Raw genomic sequence first — 20,753 nt, forward strand, 5'->3', positions numbered from 1 at the left:
ATAGGAGCCAGTTAGACTGTAAGATGTTCGGACTAGGAATTGTCTTTGGGATAACTTGTGCACACCAGGCTTGGCACAGCCGTCAGGGACTGGGAGTGCTGTGCTGGCACAAGCTGTGCGCAGGCACACACCAAACTGCCTCAGAGCAGATGATGTTTAAACAGTGCTGCTGCTAGGGGTCACTTGTATGATCATGTTCTGGGGTTTTTTCCTCCTTCTTTCTGGTTAGAAAATTGTAGGATAGTGGAACGTGCATAGAAAATTACTTTCTGAGACAATCTGTGCCAGAAAAGCTGGTAGTTTATGGAAACTAAATACAAAAGCAGACTGTGAAGGAGAGCAAAGTAAAAGACTAAAAATCTAAACCAATATATTTGCAAGAAGTATGCTTGCCTTGGTCACCCCCTCTGTTTCTCTCAGATCCCACATCCCACTTGTAGGGAGCTGTGGTATTTCCATCAGTGAAACAATGCACTTTCCCTTGAAAGCTGCTGGGTTTAATCTCACCATCAAATGGTGTGATTCGTTTCTGCAGTCCCTGTTGTACATTTCTTAATATTGGACACGAGTGAGATATCTTCAGGACTATGAGAGTGGCATTAAGTATTTTTTCAAAGGAAAAGGATGCTGGAAATATATAGCGGTCTTCATCAGCTGACAGCATGTGAAACCAGGGCCAGACTCCTGGGCTGCACATGATGAGCTTGTCATGGTATCGACTAAGTGAGCCAGAAAGAAGCTTTCACATCTCTAAAATACAGCCAGTTCGGTTTAGCCAAATCCCAGGTGTAGTTCGGAGCATTTGGCCCAGCATGCAGCTGCCTGGAGATGGCCACATCTGGTAACACCTGCAGCCCAGCGGAGGAGAGGGCCTATGCCTGCTGCAAGGCTGGGCTGGTGATGTTCCTGTCTGCATGAATTCATCTTCACAAGGTAGCAAAGATTTCAACTCCTTTCCTTTTCCTTTTGTAGTGCTATGGTGGCACCACAGAGCTGTATGAATGGACAGAAAGTTTCATATAACAGTTTAGGTTTTCTCTCATCTTCTGTGAGACCAGCACATGTGAATAGTCTTCTTCAGATATGTTCATAGTATGCATTGTCTCAAATCATTGTGTAAGTCAGGAAGTCCTCCTGAAATCTGTGTTCAATGAAGACAGGCTGAAGTCCTTCTACTTTTTCCTCTGGCTTCTGAGCCTTTGAAGTTTGTTTGGGATGTATGCTAAAGCTCGCTCTTGCAATAGCTTTCCTGTAATGCAAGCTGCAGTTCTCACGTCATCTTTTGACTTCTGAAGCAAAGGCTGCAAAGCCTTCTGAGATATTGCAAGCCAAAGTAAAAATCTACATGTGGTAGCCCTGAATTATGTGTCTTCACACCTTTGCTTCCTGATGGTTGTACTAAGGCATTTTGAATTTCTACCTGTAAATCATCTTCAACACCTTTGAAACACAAGTGTTCATGATAGTTCTGTGAGCCAAAAAAAGTTCACTTCATAGTTTAAAGTGGTCCTAACATGTTTAACTGTTCTTTTGCATTCATGTATAATGATCTCCCATTTGTGGGGAAAGTATTTTCCGTGCTTTTGTCTGTTTTGCCGTGACTGATTCCTTGGTCAGGAGCTTGATCGTCTTTTTTCACCCTTTTCCACATGCAGCATTGCAGCATTAGAAAAAAAAAAAATGTTGATCCAAAGCCAAAGTAGATGGATATTCACACCAGAACTGAGTGAGAATCTCACTCCCCAGCAGAAAGGCTTTGCTTTGAGAGCTGAATACAAATTATAGTAAAACTGAGATTTTGAGCCTGCTGCATCCTTTCCCATTTGCACTTCCGTCCCCACTTTTCCTTGTACTTATTTGTTTCTTTCTTCCCCTTCAGTCAGCATTTCCTTCTGTCTTCACAATTTTGATTAATATTGGGTTCTGCAGAAGCACATTGACCCACCCTTCACATCACCTGCCAAAAAGTTGACGTGTGCAGTTTCATGTTTATGAGGAACCAGTGTCTCTTTTCTCCAGTATGAAAAGGGGATAAGTTATGTTTATGTGTGTCTTAGTCTTGACTTCGCAACTGTTCTGCCCAGCTTTCAGGTGTCAGCAACCTTTGAGATAGCCAGATTTGCTCTGCATTGATAGAGCCTGGGATTTTGGTCCATCTACTTTGCTTTGTAGCGTTCCTTTCTTCTTAACCTTGTATGACTGCTGAATGAAAATTTGATATAGATGACAAGATGATGAGTTATTTCTAATTAAACATTTCTGCAAACAGCTGATTTGTAGAAGTTACATTACGCTCTCAAGAAAAATGAAGATACTTAAGCTTACACTATCCCTGATCTCTTTAGCCTGCTGCTAAATGCCTGCCAAGCTCTGCCCTTCAGAAACCTTCATCTTCAGGCCTGACTGTGGGGTATGCTAACAGATCTGTGTATCAGAGCAACCCAATCAGTTGTAAACTGGTAGTGCTTTTATCCAGTGTCATCCACAACTGCCTCCCCATTAATTCTCTCAGCCTGGAAGCACCCTGATGCCTCCTTAATAGGGGTTAGCATTATTTATAGCAATTTACAGGTGTGCTGCTAAAAGACCAAACTGTAAATCACCTCAAATGTTGTTCCATGATGAAGTGCCTCTACATTATTTAACAAATTGTCCCAACATGACTGAACGATGCACAATGGAAAAACTTGCCACAGAAATGTAATATTGAAATGGCCACAATACTGTGTATTTAGTTTAAATTGGTAATTGCAATTGATATTCTTCTGGCAGTTTTGTACTCCAGGAGTATTTTCCGCTTCAGAAAAGCAAAATACTTCCAACCTGGGGGTGTCAGTGGAGCAATACAATGGCTGATACGTATGACACTGTTATACAGCTGGCGTTGCAGAGGTGTTTAGCTAAAAAAAAAGATTGAGTTGCGTGTATGTGGTTTAGTTACAGCTTACTGCCTACAGTGTAAGGTGGCAACGTTGTTGTTACAGTGTATGGAAGTGATTCAGCCTCAATAGAAAGAAGATTGAGATGCGATGAAATGCCATCCAAAAGTGCCCCCAGACACCTCAAAATAAAGAACTGCATGTGCTGAGATGTTGGTCCATTGTATTTTGCCTTAACCTGAGCACAGCATTTTCCCAGGTCGAGGAAAGGCTTGTAACTTTGAAATTAGAGGAAAGGTGAAGCAGCATGTTCTTCCTAGGAAGCCTGGAGCGCTCAGATCAGGGAACCAACACTGCCACATCTGATAGCATGTCCAGAAAGCTGTACCAGTAGTGTGCTTAAATATCTTCCTCCCAGGACACTGGGAGTATGACATGTCCAACAAAACACAAATTCACCTCAAACTACAGCAAGCAATGGTTTACTTTCCCCAGCAGCAACACAGCAGTCCATTTTAAAGCTCAGTCTCACAGGTACTGCAACAGGGAGGCGGAGCGGCCGTGGAACAGCAAGAGCTGACTTCCCTCAGATTTGTGTATTTTGATTGGACTCTCTGATGTCAAATAAAGCACAAACTCCAAGTGATGCTTTTCCTGAGGATGGAGCATTAATAAAACCTCTTGCTTGGAGTAGACTTTCTGCTACATGTGTCATTTTCTGCCTTTCTCCTTTAGTGGGACACACATGGGGTCTGTCCCCTCTGTTAGCTGCTTTGCTACACAAAATCTGTGGGTATATATCCACAGTTAAGCCCTTTCCCTATCTGTTAAATTTGTTTGAAGTGGCTTAAAACAGCTTTAAAACCAGTTTTGAAGCCAGGAGAGGCACGGACAGAGGTACAAAGACAAAGAGACCACCATGCAGAGCGTGGTCCCCCAGGCCTTCCTGAGGAAACCAGGCTCTCATCTGTGACTGAGCCACCTGAAGCAGGTGAGCATTCCAACACCCAGGTACCTCCTTCACCCCTTCCTGCTCCACAGACTGATTGTGTTGCAATGGTTCTCATCCTCCTATGGCAGCAGCAGCCTGAATGCAGCTCTGCCATCTAAGCCTGGTTTTAATTGTGGATCCTCCTGCACACGGACACCTGCAAACACAAACAGCTCCATTTTCCATGTGGAAACAGATGCTTCATTTCTGTAGTAACATTTTAAGCATCCTCACCACTAGTTTTAGAAAGTCTTTGACTTCATGTTAAGAGAGCTCTGACTGATGTTAAGTTTTAACTGAGAAAACTCAAAAGGTTAAACTGAAAAAAAAAAAAAAAAAAGAAGTTACTCCTTGAAAAGTAACAGATGCATTGCCAGGGCTATTCACTCATCTTCAGAAAAGACTCTAACTCATAAATCTCCAAAACTGAATCCCTAGGAAGAAAGCGCTAACGCCAGCCCTCCACCCCTCCAAATATCTTCTTCCTGCCTTTGTACTTCCAAATACACCTATGGATGTTTGTGGGCAGATTTTCTCGGGAGACTTCTTTATAGTTCCTCATCTCTCACAAACTTCTCTGTTCCTCTGCTGTAAAGTGGGGTAGCAGCACATCCCTGCCTCCTGGGTTTGTTGTGGGCATCACTATGCTAAATAACCTGAGACACTGATGCTACCAGAGAGAGGGACAAAAGCACTGAATTGCCATAGAGACCCAGAAAGAACTGTAATATTCTAGAAAAAAAAAAAAATCCATTTTTGTAAAAAAACAGCCAGTCCACTGGGACATGGTGTTAAATATACTGTCACTCACCCGCAGAACAGTTTTCCCTTCCACGCACTGCCGCTGTTCTTGCAATGAGAGCCTGCAACATGTGTAAAATGGGACTATTGCAGCACATGCAAGCTTTGAAGTTTGGACCGTGTGTTTTCCTTCACAGAGCACTGCTGTCTTGGCACTAGAAACCTCGTTAAGTGATGTGTTTTGCAAAAATAAATAAATAAAGGAGTGAATGAAAATGTCATATACATAAATATGCCACAATGACTTTAGTCTTTGGATCAAAGTGCTCAAAACGAGACAGCTTTGAAACAGAAAGGTAAGAATCAAAATTACGCATCCATGCTTATCAGCTCAGATGCCAGCTGTTTAACTGAGGCGTACATATCATGGCTGATTAAATGAAAACATTTAAACAGCTGTCTAAAAAAGTAAAACCTTCTCCCCGTCTTCCCGGGGCTGCCTGGTACTCCGTCCGCATGGGCTGCCCAGGAGAGTGGCCACTCAGCTCCAGCACGTGCCTGCGCTGGAGCACACAGAGGCCACTGGGCACTGGGCTACTCTGGGCTCGTCCAAAGAATGAGCAATAAGCTACTTGGCAAGGTCCGGACCTCACCAAGTCCTGGTGCCGCTGACTCACAAACTTGCATCTAGGCAAGAGCCCATCGGCCAACTGGCTCTAATCCAGACTATTCAATACGTTAAAAGTAATGCTGGCTAATTCAGGGGGGGGAAAGTGGCTCAGCAAGTTGAGGGTAGAGGCGCTAGCTTTCATATCCAAGCCAAATAGAGCTCGACCACCCCAGCGAGGAAGAGGCTTTATAGAAGGAGAAAAAGCTTTAGGTAATTGGTGGGTGGTCTCTGGTGGCTGCACCCCTGCCAGTCTGCCAAACCAGCTGGAAACTTTTTTCGAGCCCTGAGGTGAGCACGACTGCTAATTCCCCTCCTCTATTCCCCTTCCACCCCACAACTGTGGGCACAAATGAATTCCCTGTTTGGAGCAGATCCTGTTCCCAGCCCATGACCTAGCATTGCCTGGGAGGGTGTTTATTGGCTTTGACCAGCAGAGCAGAGCCAGAGCCATCTGTGGTCAGGCTGATGCTGTCCTGCTTTGTTTCCTGGTGCTGGTGTCACCCAGGAGGTGCTGACCTGTGATGCCAGCCTGAACTCTGTAGGTCTGCACTAGATGGCCTCCCAGGATGCCATCCCCTCAGCTATGCTGGGAGGATGGTGATACTCTTCTTGTAGCATAGGTGTTGACACAAACCCCAGTGTTAGGTTTTAATAGTGTCAGGGACAGCAGCAATTGTGCATGCTGGGCTGCCTCAGCTCTCACCTCCCTCTGAACAAGGCCACCCCAGCCATGGGAGGTGAGTGTTTCCCAGCCTTCCTGAGCAGACAAGGCATCAGCCTGGGCAGAGACACAGGAACCACGCACATCGTCCATCCACCACCACAGCCCGCTACTGACATTCACTTTGTATCTGCCTGTCAACGTAAGCTGAAATGAATAGTGGTTTAAAATGTAGTCAGGTGGGAGGGTAACAGGGAGCAGGCAGCCACCCCAGCCATCACTGGTGACCTGCAGCAATTAGCAAGGGGATCCCAGCTGGGCCTCCCCTGTGCCAATGCCTCTTCTCTGTAAGGAATGGCCAAGGGGAAGAGTTTATGGGCATCTTCACATAAGATATTTAAGTACAAGAAACTCAGGAGAGTTATGGATCAAGGCACTAGGCATGTCCATTCACAGCCATTTTTAAAGATGTTCCATTTTAAGAAAGTATTAAAGAATCTGGATTTCTAAAAAGAGCAAGCAGGAAAGAAATGTTACAACTTGAGATGTGAAAACAATTTCAAAAGGCAACATATTTTGCCTTTTTTTTGTTTTTTTTTTTTTTGCACAGCATCTGTTGTGTGTGTTTGTGCACACCTGCGGGATGAAGGCTTTTATTATGCTAAGGTTTGCATGAGTTCTCCTCATCACACCTTTCTTTGGGCCATTGGGCTCTGTTTTGCTGCCCAGTGGGCACTGCCATACATGTGACTGCCAGAAGTCCACCCACAAGAGCCACAGCCATTACTGGGGTGGGAATGAGACCTGTACACAGCTCTTTCACTGCTGCACACTCTCCATTTCTGCCCACAAAATAAGGCAAGCAACTGAACTTCTTTTCACTTGCTCCGGTTGTAAGTGCTGCTGCTGTAAAATGTTGTCAAGACTTTCCCATGGCTTTCCCTCCCTAATCTGGCATAGACTGACTCGCCCAGCTATGTTTGACATGATGGTTTTTAATGACTCTGTTAAATGCAGACAGACATTTCCATGTAAAGTGCGCCCCCTTCAAAAAAAAAAAAAAAATAAAAACAACAACAACAAAAAAAACACACCAAAACCAAAACAAACCAAAAAACCCACCCAAAACATTATGTTCTCAATGTTAAATTTATCCCATCTACTTCCGTGGTTTTCCTCTGTAGTAACGTGGTGCCAGAAGCAAGAGAAAAGCTATGAGGGGTTTGAGTGAGCTCATGGGTAAGAAAGGGCTTTCCACTATGCAAGGAGCCCTTGTCAAATCCAGCAGGCCGCATGCATGCACCCACACATGCCTGAAAGGACTTGATCCCCAAATGTCACATGTAAATGTCACATATACCAGCAGGACACATGCCCAGCAACATACTGCTGTGCTGCACCTGCTTCATGTTCCTGGTGGCAATAGCTGTGAGCACATCTGCGTGTACAGTGCAACACGTCAACCTCGGGCCTTCTTGTGGCCCTTCATGCCTCATGTTTGCCTATCCGGGCTGATTTTTTTGCTCATCATCCTGAAGGTATTTTTCTCTTTGTCTGGCTGGAGAGCTTCTTGGACCAGCATAGTGGTGGTGGCTCTAGGAGGGGGCTCACGCTGCAGTCAATGACCCTGGAGCAGCCCTCTCTCATGTGGGGAGGGGGGCTCAGAGTGGTATGCACCCCACCCCGCAGAGACGGGGACCCCCCGGCCTCGCTGCCCAAGAGGTGGGGAGGGCTGGATGCAGCCATGCGGCTACTCACACACCACGCTTCTGGCTGGAGAGGAGATAAATGTTCCCCACGGGTGTCACTGTGCCTGTGGGACCCTTGGGTGAGTTAAGCGCTCCTTTGATACAGGTCTGCACGGAAAGCTAGTTAGAGCCCCTGTGGGTGCGTTTGTGCTGGAGGCGTTGTCGGGCCAAGGCAGGGTTTGAAATGCTGCTGCCACCCGCACCACCCCCACCCCGCAACCCCTTCTGCCCTGAGCCCTGACCTGCATGTTCTGGGGCACTCCGGGGGGCAAAGGGGACTTTCCAATGCGTGGTGAGCATCCCCTTCTGTAGGGGTCCGAGTGCCGCCGGGTCAGCGGGGCGCCCCTCTCCAGGGTCTCGGGCCGGGTGCTGCGGGGCGCCGAGTCGCTTCCCCTGAGAGAACCGGCCTCGCTGCTCGGCTGTCACCACCGCCTCCTCCCCGTTATTTACATCCGTCTTTAGCACTCTAATTACCCGCTTTATTGCTTTCGCCTGGGGGAAGCCCGGGGACGGCGGCGCAGGGGACGACCCCTCCCCGCAAGCCCCCGCCGCGCTCCGTACCGCCCAGGGAAAGAGAGGGGGGCACAGCTCAGCCGGGACTTCCCCCTCACCGCCTGGTTTTCAGCAGGATTTCGGGCGGGAAGGGGCGGAGCAGGTCTCCGCAGGCGGCTGGGACCCGCCACCACGCAGAGCTGGCTGGCCGAGGGAGGGAGCCCCGAGGGGAGCCGTCGGGGTACTCCCCGGCAGCCCGCCCTCACGGGGCGGCTGCGCCGTGTTGCACCAACGCAATCTGCGCCAGCGGCGGGGCGGTGCGGGGGGGGAAGGAGAGGGAAAGCAAGAGAAACAAAAAAGGTACGACAGAATACGTGGATTTTCAGATAAGCAGCGGTGGTAATTTATTGGCCTTTATGCTCTTCCGATGAAGTGGGGAGAGACGACGGAATCATGTCTGCGCATAATTAAGCAGGTTTACTCCGCCTCAGCCAAAAGAGGCTCCCCGACTCCCCACTGCCGGGGCATCCCCCACACCCTATCCCGAGAAGGGAGGCGAGCCCCGAGCCGGCCGAGGCCACGGTGAGGTGGTGCCGCAGCCCCGGGAGGAGCCCGAGTCTCTTCCCGCTCCTCCAGGTTGTCCGCGGCGCACTTGCTCTTCCAAACTCATCTAAATTACATCAATAACAGAGCGCACTCTTTAATGAGCTCTCAACTTTAAAGACTTGAAGGATATTAACAAGCCGCTTGACAAATGGTGCTTAGAAGCACATTAAAGACGCTGCTAATGGAGCGCATAATGACGGCTAATTTTCGATCAGATATAAATTAGAGCCCCAACAGTTATTTGCCTTAAGGACTTTATGTAAATGATCCTGTTCTGTATAAACGGGGAGGGGAGGCGAGCCGAGCCCCGCCGCGCTGGTGAGCGGTGCCGCAGCCGGACGGGGCGCGCAGCCCCCGGCCCCACCCGCTGTGCAAACACCGCGAGGATAAGCGGAGCTCCGCACCCCACCTGCTCCTGACCCCCCTCCGCCGCGCATAGGGGCTCGCAGCGGCATCGGCCCCACCACCCCCTCGGCGTCCAAGCGAGTTCGCTGGGGCGGGGAGGAGGAAGCCCGTTCGGCTCCGGGGCTGGTTGCTCAGGGGAGGGGGCGGCTGCGCCCGCCGGGGAGGACGGTGCCAGGACACCCACGGGGGTTTGGGCTGGCCCAGCCCTCCCCGGCCAGGCAGCGCTGCGCCCCGCGGGTTCCGGGGCCGCGGAGGGCTGCGGCAGGGCCGAGGCGGGGGCCCAGCTGCAAAGCCCACTCCTGCAGGCACACAAGCTCCGAGGCTGTCCCAGCTGGCGGTGGCTCTGCTGCCCCGCGCTCCTGCAGCACCTTTTTTCTTCCTCCTTTGTTTTGGTTCGGGGGATTGTTCGGAGTTTTGTGGCAGATTTTTAGTTGGATTTTTTTTTCCCTTGCCCTTTCTTTTTTTTTTCTTTTGGCAACAAATGCCAGCTGTGGGTCCGGAACCGGAATGGGGAAGGCGTGACCCACCCCACCCGAGCTCACGGTAGCCCCCGACCCCCGGGATGCTTCTGGCACCGAGGAGCCGTGTGAGCAGGTCAGCAACGTCCCCGCCGTGGGAAGGTGGTCTCAGCTGTCTGTGGATACCCGCGCAGTTTTCTTGGGGATTTTCTGGATGGTGGGTTGGGATTCTTTTTCTTGCCCTCTCCTCCTCTCCCGGCCCACCTTATTTGCGAGGTGTTCTCCTCCAAAAAACGCGTTTACCTTTGCCGGACGCGCCGAGCCGCGGGGCAGGTTCCCCTCCTGCGCCTCCGGGCTCCCTCCTCCGGGAGAGCCTGGGGGTCTCACCTGCCAAAATAATAACAATAAAGACGGGAGGGAGAGGAATGTTGTTCCCCAGTCCTCACTCCCCTAGTTACCGTGCCGGGACCACAAACCAAGCGGGCGTCCCTGGGAGCCGGGCTGGGGTCTGCCACCGCCGCGCCAAGTGGGTGTCCGAGAGTGATCGGGTGTCCGGGCTCTCCCCACCGAGAGGGGATTTGGGGTGAAAAAACGGTGCCCCTGCTGTCCTTTCACGCGCCACCCCATTCAGCGACCCGCGGCCGGGGCGCGCTGCCGCCTGCCGGGCTCGGCCCCGCCGCGGCGGGACACGGTGCGGGAGCTGCGCCGGCGCGGAGGGCCCCGCTGGCGGCCGTACTCACCCGGGCGGCCCCGGGGCTCCGCTTCCTGGTCCGCGCTCGCTGCCCCGATCCATCGATTTGTTCTTGGAAATACGCGGCGCATTCTTATAGCAGCTACGAGCAATTAATATTGCATTAACCCTATTAAAAAAAAAAAAAAAAAAAAAAGGGAAAAATCCGCACCCTCTCAAAGCCATCTATTATTAAAGCGAGTGTAATTGGAGACTCGAGACGTGGGTGTGTGCGTGTCGTGGTGCAAGGCAGGAAAACACAGGCGTGACAGTGCGGTGAGAAGGAAGGGGAGCCGAGGGTGGCTAATATTTAATTTCAGGTCTGTGGTTTTCTAATTCGAGATTAAAAGCAGTCACGTCTTTGAAGCCAGACATTTGGTGTAAATGTACAGTTAAAATATTCTATTCCACAGTCCCCAGACAGAGCTCTGCTACTCCCAGGCTTCATTAAATTTTAATTATCATCCCAGACTGGAGCAAGGGAAGAGGGGGAAGACTGTCCACCTAATTGCAATTGATAAAGGCAAAGAAGCCTAGATCTTTTTCATCGCCGCGCACACACAGCAGTTGTTGTTGTTGTTTTAATGCGGGGAAAGCCCAGCGAGGGCAGCGTGAGCGTCTCCACCTATAGATCTGCTGTTTACAAAAGGTGCACGTGAAGAGAAGCCGGGAAGTGATGTTGTAGATGGGTGTTGGGGCGGGGGGTTGGGGGGGAACATCAGCTCTTGGAGAGATCTGGGGAAAGATCAGCGGAAGAGACAGGGACTCTCATTAGGGCTCGACAGCTTATTGTCTCCCAAAACAAAGCGCGCCGGTGCCTCAGACCTTCCCGGCCCGTGCGGTGTTGCCGAGCGGCAGCAGAGGGGCTGCCCGGGTGCCCTCCCGGGTCTCTCGGAGCCCAGGTACCTCTGCCCCCCCGGATCTTTCGTGCCTTTTCGTTTGCTCATAATCTGCATGTGTAGGACAGACAGGTACAGGGAGACGTCGACTAATTGCCCCGGGTTTTTAATGTGGGAAACTAGAGAGCAGTCTATCTCCAGGCAGTAAACGGTAAAAAATAAAACCCACAGCGTTTGCTTTCTAAGCAGCTTCCTATTATCACATCGCCACTTAATTTTATTTCCATTCTCTCCAAGTTAAATAGAAAGCCGAGCTCACAGGGGAGCTGCCATGTGCCTACAGACTGGGGATGTCAAGCAGAGAGCCTCGCTGTGCAAAGTTAATTTCAATTCCCGAGGAGGATTTCACATTCTCGCTCGCTCTGACCCACAGTAATTAGCTGAGATAACTAATGATTACTTACTTATTCCTTGTAATTATCTGGATTTAATAATTCGCTGTGTAATTTATTAATTCGCCCGTAATAGCCTTTAAGTGAATGGCTCATTTAAGAGGGCGAAGCGGCAGTTCAGGGGCTGCTGGCTGCCTGCGCCTACTGACGGTTTTGGGGGGCTCCCTTACTGCTTTCAGGGGTCCCACCGGCCTGTGTCCCTGCTGGGCTGGCTCGCTCCGGTCCCCAACACGCCGCTTTCCACTCCCCTTCCTGCCCTCCTTGCTTCTTAAAACGACCCCCGCCACCGCAGAGGTTGCGCGACATCATTTGCCCCTCGCTGCCCACGCTGTGGGGGGAGATGTCGCCTGGGGGCGCAGCCCCGGTCGTTGCCCGGTCGGCGGGGCGCACAGGGGTGCGCAGGCTTCGCGCAAGGCGAGCGCCTCCCCTCCCCAAAACAGCCGCCCTGCGCCTGCAGCTCTAGCAGCGACAGTCGGGGAGGAAAAGCCGCGCTGGCTCCGCGGAAGCCCTGCGCGTCGGCGGACTTGTTGAGATAGTGATGCCGGTAACGACAACGACAAGTGCTGACCTCATCGGGGGCTGCGGGGGTCAGGGAGAGGGCGCCCGTCTCTGCCGGCCGGGCCGCAGGAGGACGAAACGTTGCCTCCGCGCTCCTCCGCGTCCGCGGAGCCACCGCCCCGGCCATGCCCGCAGGCTGGCACCCTCGGAGTGCCCGGGCGGCTTTGAAGATGCAGCTGTAGCTGGTGGCTGGGCGGCAATATGAATATTTAATAGCGGTTTGTGTATGATCTCCTCTCTCCCTCCCCGACAGCCGCCGTCGGGTTTCCCCAGCTTTTGTGAGAGCCACGCGGGAAAATTACTTTTTTCTTTCCCCTCTTGGGTTTTGTTTTTTGTTGTTGTTTCGGTTTGGATTTTGTGCGTTCGTTTGGTTTGGGCTTGTTTTTTCTTTTTTTTTGTTCTTTTTTCTCTTTTTTTTTTTTTGTTGTTGTTGGTGGTGGTGGTTTGGTTTTGGTTTTGTTTTGTGCGTGTGTAGCACCTTCGACTCCTGCACACCGGGAGGCAGAGCGGCTGAGGTAGCGGGGACTCGACCGGGGAACCCCCCCTAACCATCCCCTGACCCCCCCACAATCACAGCCACGCACACGGTCACTCGCGACAGCCGCTCGGCGGGCGGGGCGCGGAGCGGAGCGGAGCTGTCCGCGGTGCTGCAGCCCGCTCCCCCGGCCCGCCCCCTCCAGTTCGGAGCCGCTGCACGCCGGGCAGGGCCGCGCTGCTGCGGGCGGGCAAGGGGGTGCAAACCCCCTCCCCGCCCCCCCATGCCGCGGGGTTTGAGCAAATCCCGCTACCCGGAGGCGGCTCTGAGCTCGGGCAGAGGCTTGCGGTGGAGAAACAAGAAGCCGCAAACGCGTTTTGCCAATAAAACGTTAAAATAATGTTTTCTTTTTCTTGTTTTCTTTTTTTTTCTTTTTTAATGAAAGACGATTTAACAACATTTAAAAATAACTTAGTACAGTACTAGAATAAATAAAGCTCCTATTAATTTAAAAAAAAAAAGCCAACGAAATCGGGTCATGTACAGAACTTAAGACTTCAAACAGTCTCGGATAGAACAGCGATACAGCGGAATCTGTAAGAATATATCTATATGTGCGTCAACGCCAATGAAATATTTACAATACATACAGGTACCAAACCGAGTACCCTCGTTTTATTGTTGTTCCAAAAGAAATGTACCAAACCGTTTGTGAATTTACAGGAAGTGCAGTCTCTCTCGCTCACTCCCTTTCCTACAAAATTACATCTGGCTTTTCTACAAACAGACCTCCAAAATGGACTTTCCTCCACGGAAAAGTATTGCAATTAAAGGTAATAAATAACCGACCGACCAAATAAATAAATAACAAAGCAATCGGAGAGATAAATAACCGAGCCGGTCTGCAAACTGTCGCGATACAGCTTTGAAATCGAGAAAGACGGATCTTGTGCTGGCAAGAAACCCGAAGCAACAAACCCCCCACGCTGTCACCTTACGCGGCCACGTCCTTTCTCGCTTCGGGAGCAGCGTGTGGTGGGGACAATATGGGAATCCCCATTAAATATGTAACGCGGTAAACAAATACCTCGGACAGTGAATCAGGCTACACAAATAATGTAGAACATCTACTATAGGGTGCCGACGCCGTACGAATAAGAATACTCGCCAGAGAAATACCTTAGGTTCAGGTGACAATTTACAGATGGCCAAAAGGGACACTGAGAAGAAGAGAAAAGCTCACGTTCATAAATCCTACCAACACAAAATATTCGATTCTCACTATCCATTTTTTTTACTTGTATCAAGACTTAGATTAAAGAGGTGTAATTAATAAGAATGAGCACAAAATGAAGTTGCTAGAGAGATAAATTAATAATTTACAAGGGGTTGTTTGGCAGTAATCTAATAATAGCTTTCGAAGACCAGTGAACACAGCAGGATCAGCTCTTTCCCTAAGCGTTAGAACTTCAGAGAAGGAAAAGGATAATAACCACAGTAAAAATATATATATATTTATATATTTATAATACGCAGTGTAAACGCAGAAAAACCTGCCATCTGTTATTTTTTTTTAAATCATTATTACTATTATTTAAATCAAAATACTTTTGAGACGTCTCTCTCGGCGCAAGCGTCAACTCTATATTCAAGTTTGGGTCCCGAGAAAACCATGACATTGCGGACACACCGCTGCGAAGGGCATGTTTCGCGCTTACCCTCAGGCGAGGTTTGTTAAGAATAAAAACCAGCGGTACTTGCCGGGACGGGTCCGGGCGGTGGCTCCGTGGGGAAGTCCCCCCGAAAGTTGGGCGCGGGGCGGGTGATAGGGTGGGTTGGGGGCGGTGGGATGCGGTTGTGATTTTTTTTCCTCCTTTCCCTTTATTTTTTGTTGATGTTGTCTATTGAATTTTATTTTTATTATCGTTATTATTACGATGTTGATTCTCCTCCGCTGTTGTCTCAGATGCCGGCCGAGTATTTCATACGCTTCTGCTTCTGGCGCTGGTTGCAGAACCAGACGCGGACCACATTCTTCTTGAGGTCCAGCTTCTCGGCGATGGCGGCGATCTTCTCGGAGGAGGGCCGGGGCTGGAGGGCGAAGTAGGCCTCCAGCGAGCGCTTCTCGGGGGCGGCGATGGAGGTCCGCTTGCGCTTTTTCTCCGCGCCGCTGAAGAGCTCGGGCTTGGCCAGCTTCTCGCGGTGGGACTTCTCGGCCTCCTCCAGCCAGGCTTGCAGGATGGGCTTGAGGGCGATCATGTTGTTGTGGGAGAGGGTGAGGGACTCGAAGCGGCAGATGGTGCTCTGGCTGAGGGAGCCCACCCCTGGGATCTTCAGGTTGGCCAGCGCCGAGCCCACGTCGGCCTGGGTGACCCCCAGCTTGATGCGGCGCTGCTTGAAGCGCTCGGCGAAGGCCTCCAAGTCGCGGGGATCGGCGTCCACGTCGCTCATGCAGCTCATGTGGGCCGGCAGCCCGTGGGCGTGGGCCATGCCCAGCGCCGCCGGGTGCATGGGGTTCATGCCGGCCATGTGGGGAGCATGGCCCGGCGTGGAGACTACGGCGCCGTCGGGGGCCGCCATGGCCCCCAGCGCCAGCCCCGGCGTCAGGTGCTCCAAGAGTTCCCCCTCCAGCGCCTGGTGGGGCTGGTGGTGGTGGTGGTGATGGTGGTGGTGGTGGGTGCCCGACAGGGCGGACGGGTGGGAGATGGGCACCGAGGAGGAGGAGGCGGCCGAGGTGCAGGGGATGGTGTTCATGGTGTGGTAGGTGGCGTCCGGCTTGAAGGGGCTGTGGTGCGGCGGGTGGTGGTGGTGGCTCTTGCTCGGGGAGACGATGTCCACCGCTGCCAGGGCTTCGGCGCGGGCCAGCAGGCTCTCGTCCAGACCGCCGAATATATTGCTCTGCAATTGCAAATAGAAGGCACACATAACGCTCAGCGGGGAATTCGCCTCCCCGCGCACTCCGCCGTGCCACTAAAACCTCCCCAGCATGTTAAAAGAGAAATCCTGGTGAAGGGGGGGGTGGGTGGGGGAGAGAAGAGGGAGCGAGCGGGGCGAGGGAGCGAGCGGGGCGAGGGAGCGGGCGCGGCGCGCAGCCTCTCGCACGCAGAGGCAGCCAGCGGCGGGCGGACGGACGGACACACGCACCAGCCGCACGCAGCATCCCAGGTCATAAAAATTAATACGGGCGGCAAGAGCCGCCGCATGCATAAGTTGGGCGAGCGCCCGGCGGCGCCGGGTGATTTGCTGCGCGGCCATGAAAAAATCATCAGGCGGATCCGGGGGGCCGCCGAGGGGCTCCCCTTAAAGCGGGGCGGCGGGCGGCGGGCACCTACCGGAGGGGCGGGCAGGCAGGCCCGCCGCATCGCCTCCGCGCCGCCGCCGCCGGGGCCAGAGCCCGAGCCGGAGCCAGAGCCGGAGCCACCGCCGCCGCCGGGGCCGGAGCCAGAGCCGGAGCTGGAGCCGCGTCCGGCGGAGCCGCCGGTGCCGGTGCTGCTGGGGGAGCTGGCGGCGGGGGCGGTGGCGCCGGCGGAGGGGCAGGGCGAGGCGGTGTGCAGGGCCGAGTACTTGGTTTCGTGGAGGCCGCCGCCGCCGTGGGGGAGGCCGAAGGGCTGCTTGCTGCTCAGGGACATCATCATGGTGCTCGCCGCCGCCACGACCCGGCCCGCCAGCCAGCGGCCGCCGGAGGAAGGCAGGGGAGCGGGGCCGGGGGCCCGGACCCCCCGGAAAAGCCACAGGAGCCCCGGCCCGCCCCCGCGCCCCCACCCCTCCGAAAAAAAAAAAAAAAGAAAAAAAGAAAAAAGAAAACAAAAATTAAAAATCCCACTCGCCCCCCAGCCGGCTGCCCGAGCCTCGCCGGGGAGGACGCGGCCGGGAGAGGCGGCTCCGGGGAGCCGGGGTTGCGCGGGGGATGCTCAGGCTGCCTCCCGCCCGCCCGCCGCCCGCCCTCCGCCCGGGCGCTCGCCGCCGTCCGCCGCCGCCTCCGCTCCGGCGCCGGCCCTCGCCTCTCGCGAAGTGCCCTCCCCGCCGCCGCGCCTGTGGGTTTTACTCTCTCCCCTCCCTCCCCTCCCCTCTCGCCTGTCACTACAGCCCAACTCCTCGGGAAGGGCCCTCCGCGCCTGCCTCCTCGGCCTTGGCCCCCTCCTCCGCCGCTCCCTGCCCGCCCCCCGCCACCCCCGCGCCCACGCCTACGCGTGCTCCCACACTCACAGCCGCGCCGCGCCTCGCCGCCTCCCCGAAAGGGGAGGGAAAAAGGCAAAAAATAAAATAAAATAAAAAACACGGGAGGGGGAAGCGACTTAAATCCACCCTCCATTAACAACAAAAAAAACAAAGTAAGAAAGGAAAGAGAACAGTCCCGTCCAGGCTCAAAACAGCCCACAGCCACAGACTGTCCCAGACGCTGCCCTGGCACTGCTCCCCGCTCCGGCATGGCGGGGGGCGGCGGGGGGCACTGGCCGCCGGGCGCTGCTCGGGGGCCAGGAGGGAAAGGCAGAGAACGGTGGCCGGGGTCTGTCCCCCATCGCGGGGTGGCGAGGGGGTCCTTCCGCAAAAGCGCACGGCTGCCCCGGCAACTTCCTCCCGCCTCTCTATTCCAAAAATAGCAGATTTATTAAAAAATACAGTTTTTAAAAAACAAAGAAAATTTAAAAAAATAGAGGACAGTTTTCCTGAAGGTGGCTTGGTTTATTTCCATGAATTTCACTTTGCAGCGGGAAGGTTAAAATAAGTGCTTAGGTGTTTAATTTCTCACCTAAACAGCAGACTTGGTAATTTTAAGGGAAATAAAAAAAATTACATTGTATCAGCTCGCACTGTCGCCAGCTCGGAGAAATGAAATAAATCAAAGTTAAAAGCTTGAGTATCATTTAATTATGGTGCGAATAGCGCTTGGAAAGAAGTAGAACAACATCTCTAAACAAATTATGGCCGGGCCAGGAAGGAATTATTAGATTGAAATTTCATTTAGGCTCGGGAGACACAGCGCTTCAATATGTAATCTGTTATGCCTCATCTGATTTGTATGCTTAATTCAGCTTGACGAATTTATTAGTTTTCATAATAGTAAAAAAATTGAGCAGCACTATGGGCTAATGCATTGTGTGTACTATAAATTGTATGTCACCGTTGAAAGGCTGAAGTCTATAGAAATCTTTTATTAATGACAACATAGGAAAGAGGATTTTCTTGCAAGCCTTTAAGGAGTTCATGCCAAACCTCCGCTCTTCGTGTCTCAGTAGGCTATTAACATATCGTCATACTAATTAGGCGACTTCATGAGTGATATAATTTCAAACTTTAAATTATGTTCTAATTAACAAGGGTTGTCCAATTTGCTTTATCTTCAAAAGGCTTTTGGCTTGTCTAATTAGTCTAAAGCATCGAGCATCTTCAACGCCCAAGAAAAACCCATCAATAATATTTTTGCGTGTTTTCACCAAATCCCGGTCAGAGCCCACGCGAGGCGCAGCCCGCCCGTGGCGGGCAGGGAGGCAGCTGCCCCTGTGCCTCCCTCCGCCGGAGTCCCCGCAGCGCGCCCGGCCGCTACTGCGCTCCCGTCTCCCCGGCAGCGGTCGCGGCCACAGCCCTTCGCCGTTCAGCACAGACGTGCCAGGAGGTGTGCGGGCAAACCAGCCGAGGAGGAAAGTCTCTCACTTCCCGGGAACAAAAAAAAAAAAAGAAAGGAAATACCTCGTTGGCGCTGAGGAGTCCGAGGGCAGCCAGCCTGCTGGGTGCGCGGAGCCGCGGAAGGGGCTTTGCCCGCCCGGCTCTTCGGCTGAACTTTGGCAGAGAGAAGGGAGAGGAGAAAAGCCTCTCCACGCTATACATTTAACCCCTCCCGCATTGAGTTTAATTACTCGCAATAGTTGTTCTAATGTATGCTGTCACACGGGAGAATTGAGAATGCATATCGTTAATATGAATTAATCTTGATTTTAATAGCAACTGACAACCGATCTCCAAAACGCTGAGCGCTTATCGCTGCTGCGAACGGCCGCGACGGGGGTGCAGCGGGGTGCGGAGCAGCACGGGAAAGAGCCAGGAAAACTTTCCTCGATGCCGGACCCTGCGGATGACCCCGGCGGGCCCCGGGGATCCCCGCGGACGCCGCGCTGACGGTCGCTCTCCGCGCTGCAGGGACTCGCCTGCGGCCCCGCCGCGCTGCCGCTGCCGGCAGCGCACTGCCCGCGGCACCGCCGCCGAGCAAACGCCTCCTTTCCCGTTTCCCCCCCTTTTAAAAAATTGTTGGGGGGGCTTTTTTTGAGAGAGAGACGCTGCCATGCCCAGCTGCACTCCCGACCGCTGTCGTGAGGGACGCCGGAGGGGGCCAAAGCAGGTGCGAAGCCCCCGCCGCCACCCGGCAGCTCGCCGGCCCTCCGGGTCCGCGGGCCCAGCAGCTGGCTCTGAGCACCGGTGGGCCACCTGAATAAAAGGAGAGTCACTCGCCTCGCTTACCCACGCCCACACCCTGACCCACGCAGACATCTGGGGAGAAATCACTGTCACCTCTCATGTATCCATGTTCTGATTTACGATTAAAATTTAAAGCCTCGCATTCATATTTTACCGAACCTAATGCGCCCTATGAATTTTTAATCCATTAAGATGCTACACTTCGAGCAAACTCTACCTTTGTTTTTAGCGCAGGGCAGCTCCTGCCCCGGCTCTGCCGGAGGAGCGGCCCCGGTGCCCCACACCAGCCCTGACCCCCGGCGCTTCCAGCCCGCTCCCTCGGGACTCCGGGACGGAGGACGACCTGGCCCTGCCGCCGCGGGAACACCGCAGGTGCGGACAGCTGCAAACCGGGGAGCCGCGGCAGCCGCTGCACCGGGACGCCCTGTCGGGGCACCCCTGGCAGTGCCTCCGCATCCCCAGCACCCTCCCTCCCCCTCCACCCCATCATCGTTGCCTGTGCCGGCTCCTGCTTCCCCTCAAGAAATGTCTTCGGGACGGGTGCATGGTATTGGGCAGGCAGCGCGGGGTGCATCCGTCATCGCGCCCCCGCCGTGGCGTGACGGCCCCGCCGGCTCCCGCTGACCCCTCGGCCTCGCCAGGGCCACGCTGCCGTCGCAAGCCAAGTCAAGTCACGAAGTCAAACTTAAAGCCCAGAACGATCAATGAAGACTTTTTGCTGTTTGTGGCGCCTCGTGCTTCCTGGCACTAAAATAAATGCAAGAAATCGAAACTTAATTACTTGAAAGAAATCCAGAAATCCCTCTACATAATTTATCCAGGCATTTTTCGTGGCGTTTGTGTTGAACGCACACGTTTAACTCCGCTCGCTTCTCTCCTCAACACCGCTCTCCTTGCCCGGCGCCGGGCGACGTCCCGGCGGCCACCCCCAGCCCCCGCGAACCTCTCCTGGGCAGAGGGGCAAAGCGGGGAGAGGAGCGACTCCGAAGAAGGCTGCGTTTTGCTTGGGGGTCGCCCGGCGCTGAGTCCCCCCGTCTGAGAGCATTTCCTGGGGCAGGGATGCAGGTAGGGAGGTGTGCAATACCCTTTCCTCACCGCCTGCAAGGTCTGAGCCCTGAGTGAGGCACTCAGCCGATATTTTCTGATCAGGAGTGTCTGGTGTAACAACCTGAGTCTCCTAAGTGTAATGAAAAGTGCCAATAAAGTAACTCAGTTATTCTGATAAACTCCCCCCTTTTCTTTGATGATCCCTCCGTGGCCTCCACAGCCCTTCTTATGAATAGGGTATGTCACCTGCTAGCTGGTGGGAGTATATTAACTGGCAACGCAGCCGTGGCCTCATTTTCCATCTAATCTGGCTGATGAGAGCCCACTCGGTGAGCCTTTCACTGAATTCATTAGGACTGGGAGGCTGCTGGCTCAAGAGCAAACTTTATCATAGACACCTCATAGAGAAGTTGAAGTAATGTTATGAAAGAATGAAAAATACATTTGGGAGACGCCTGGAAAGTGAAGTACATTTTGATTTAACTTACATTAACAGAAACGTAATGTAAAAGTGAAGGGATCTAACAAAACCATTAATAATTTAAAAATAATTACAGATAGTCTATCCTTACTATTCATAACCACTCAAC

The 20,753-nt window shown here is 52.9% G+C and overlaps 1 protein-coding gene across 1 annotated transcript; it reads right to left on the reverse strand.

Annotated features, from left to right (window-relative positions):
- Window positions 1-14,567: 14,567 nt before the first annotated feature.
- On the reverse strand, window positions 14,568-16,623 carry POU4F2 (POU class 4 homeobox 2). Its single transcript, XM_065837379.2, has 2 exons — window positions 16,038-16,623; window positions 14,568-15,603 (listed from the first exon to the last, which is right to left on the reverse strand). Exons 1-2 carry the CDS (start codon window positions 16,338-16,340, stop codon window positions 14,668-14,670), a joined length of 1,239 nt encoding a protein of 412 aa, XP_065693451.2. The 5' UTR covers window positions 16,341-16,623; the 3' UTR covers window positions 14,568-14,667.
- Between the last annotated feature and the right edge of the window lie 4,130 nt (window positions 16,624-20,753).

This window comes from Patagioenas fasciata, chromosome 4 (genome assembly GCF_037038585.1).
Source record: "Patagioenas fasciata isolate bPatFas1 chromosome 4, bPatFas1.hap1, whole genome shotgun sequence".
NCBI lineage: Eukaryota > Metazoa > Chordata > Aves > Columbiformes > Columbidae > Patagioenas > Patagioenas fasciata.

Bases quoted from the DNA above. Each gene is read 5' to 3' on its own strand.
- POU4F2 (XM_065837379.2), bottom strand. From the start codon at position 16,340: ATGATGATGTCCCTGAGCAGCAAGCAGCCCTTCGGCCTCCCCCACGGC. The intron at 15,604-16,037 runs GTAGGTGCCCGC...TTGCAATTGCAG, and splicing joins CCTGCCTGCCCGCCCCTCCG to AGCAATATATTCGGCGGTCT.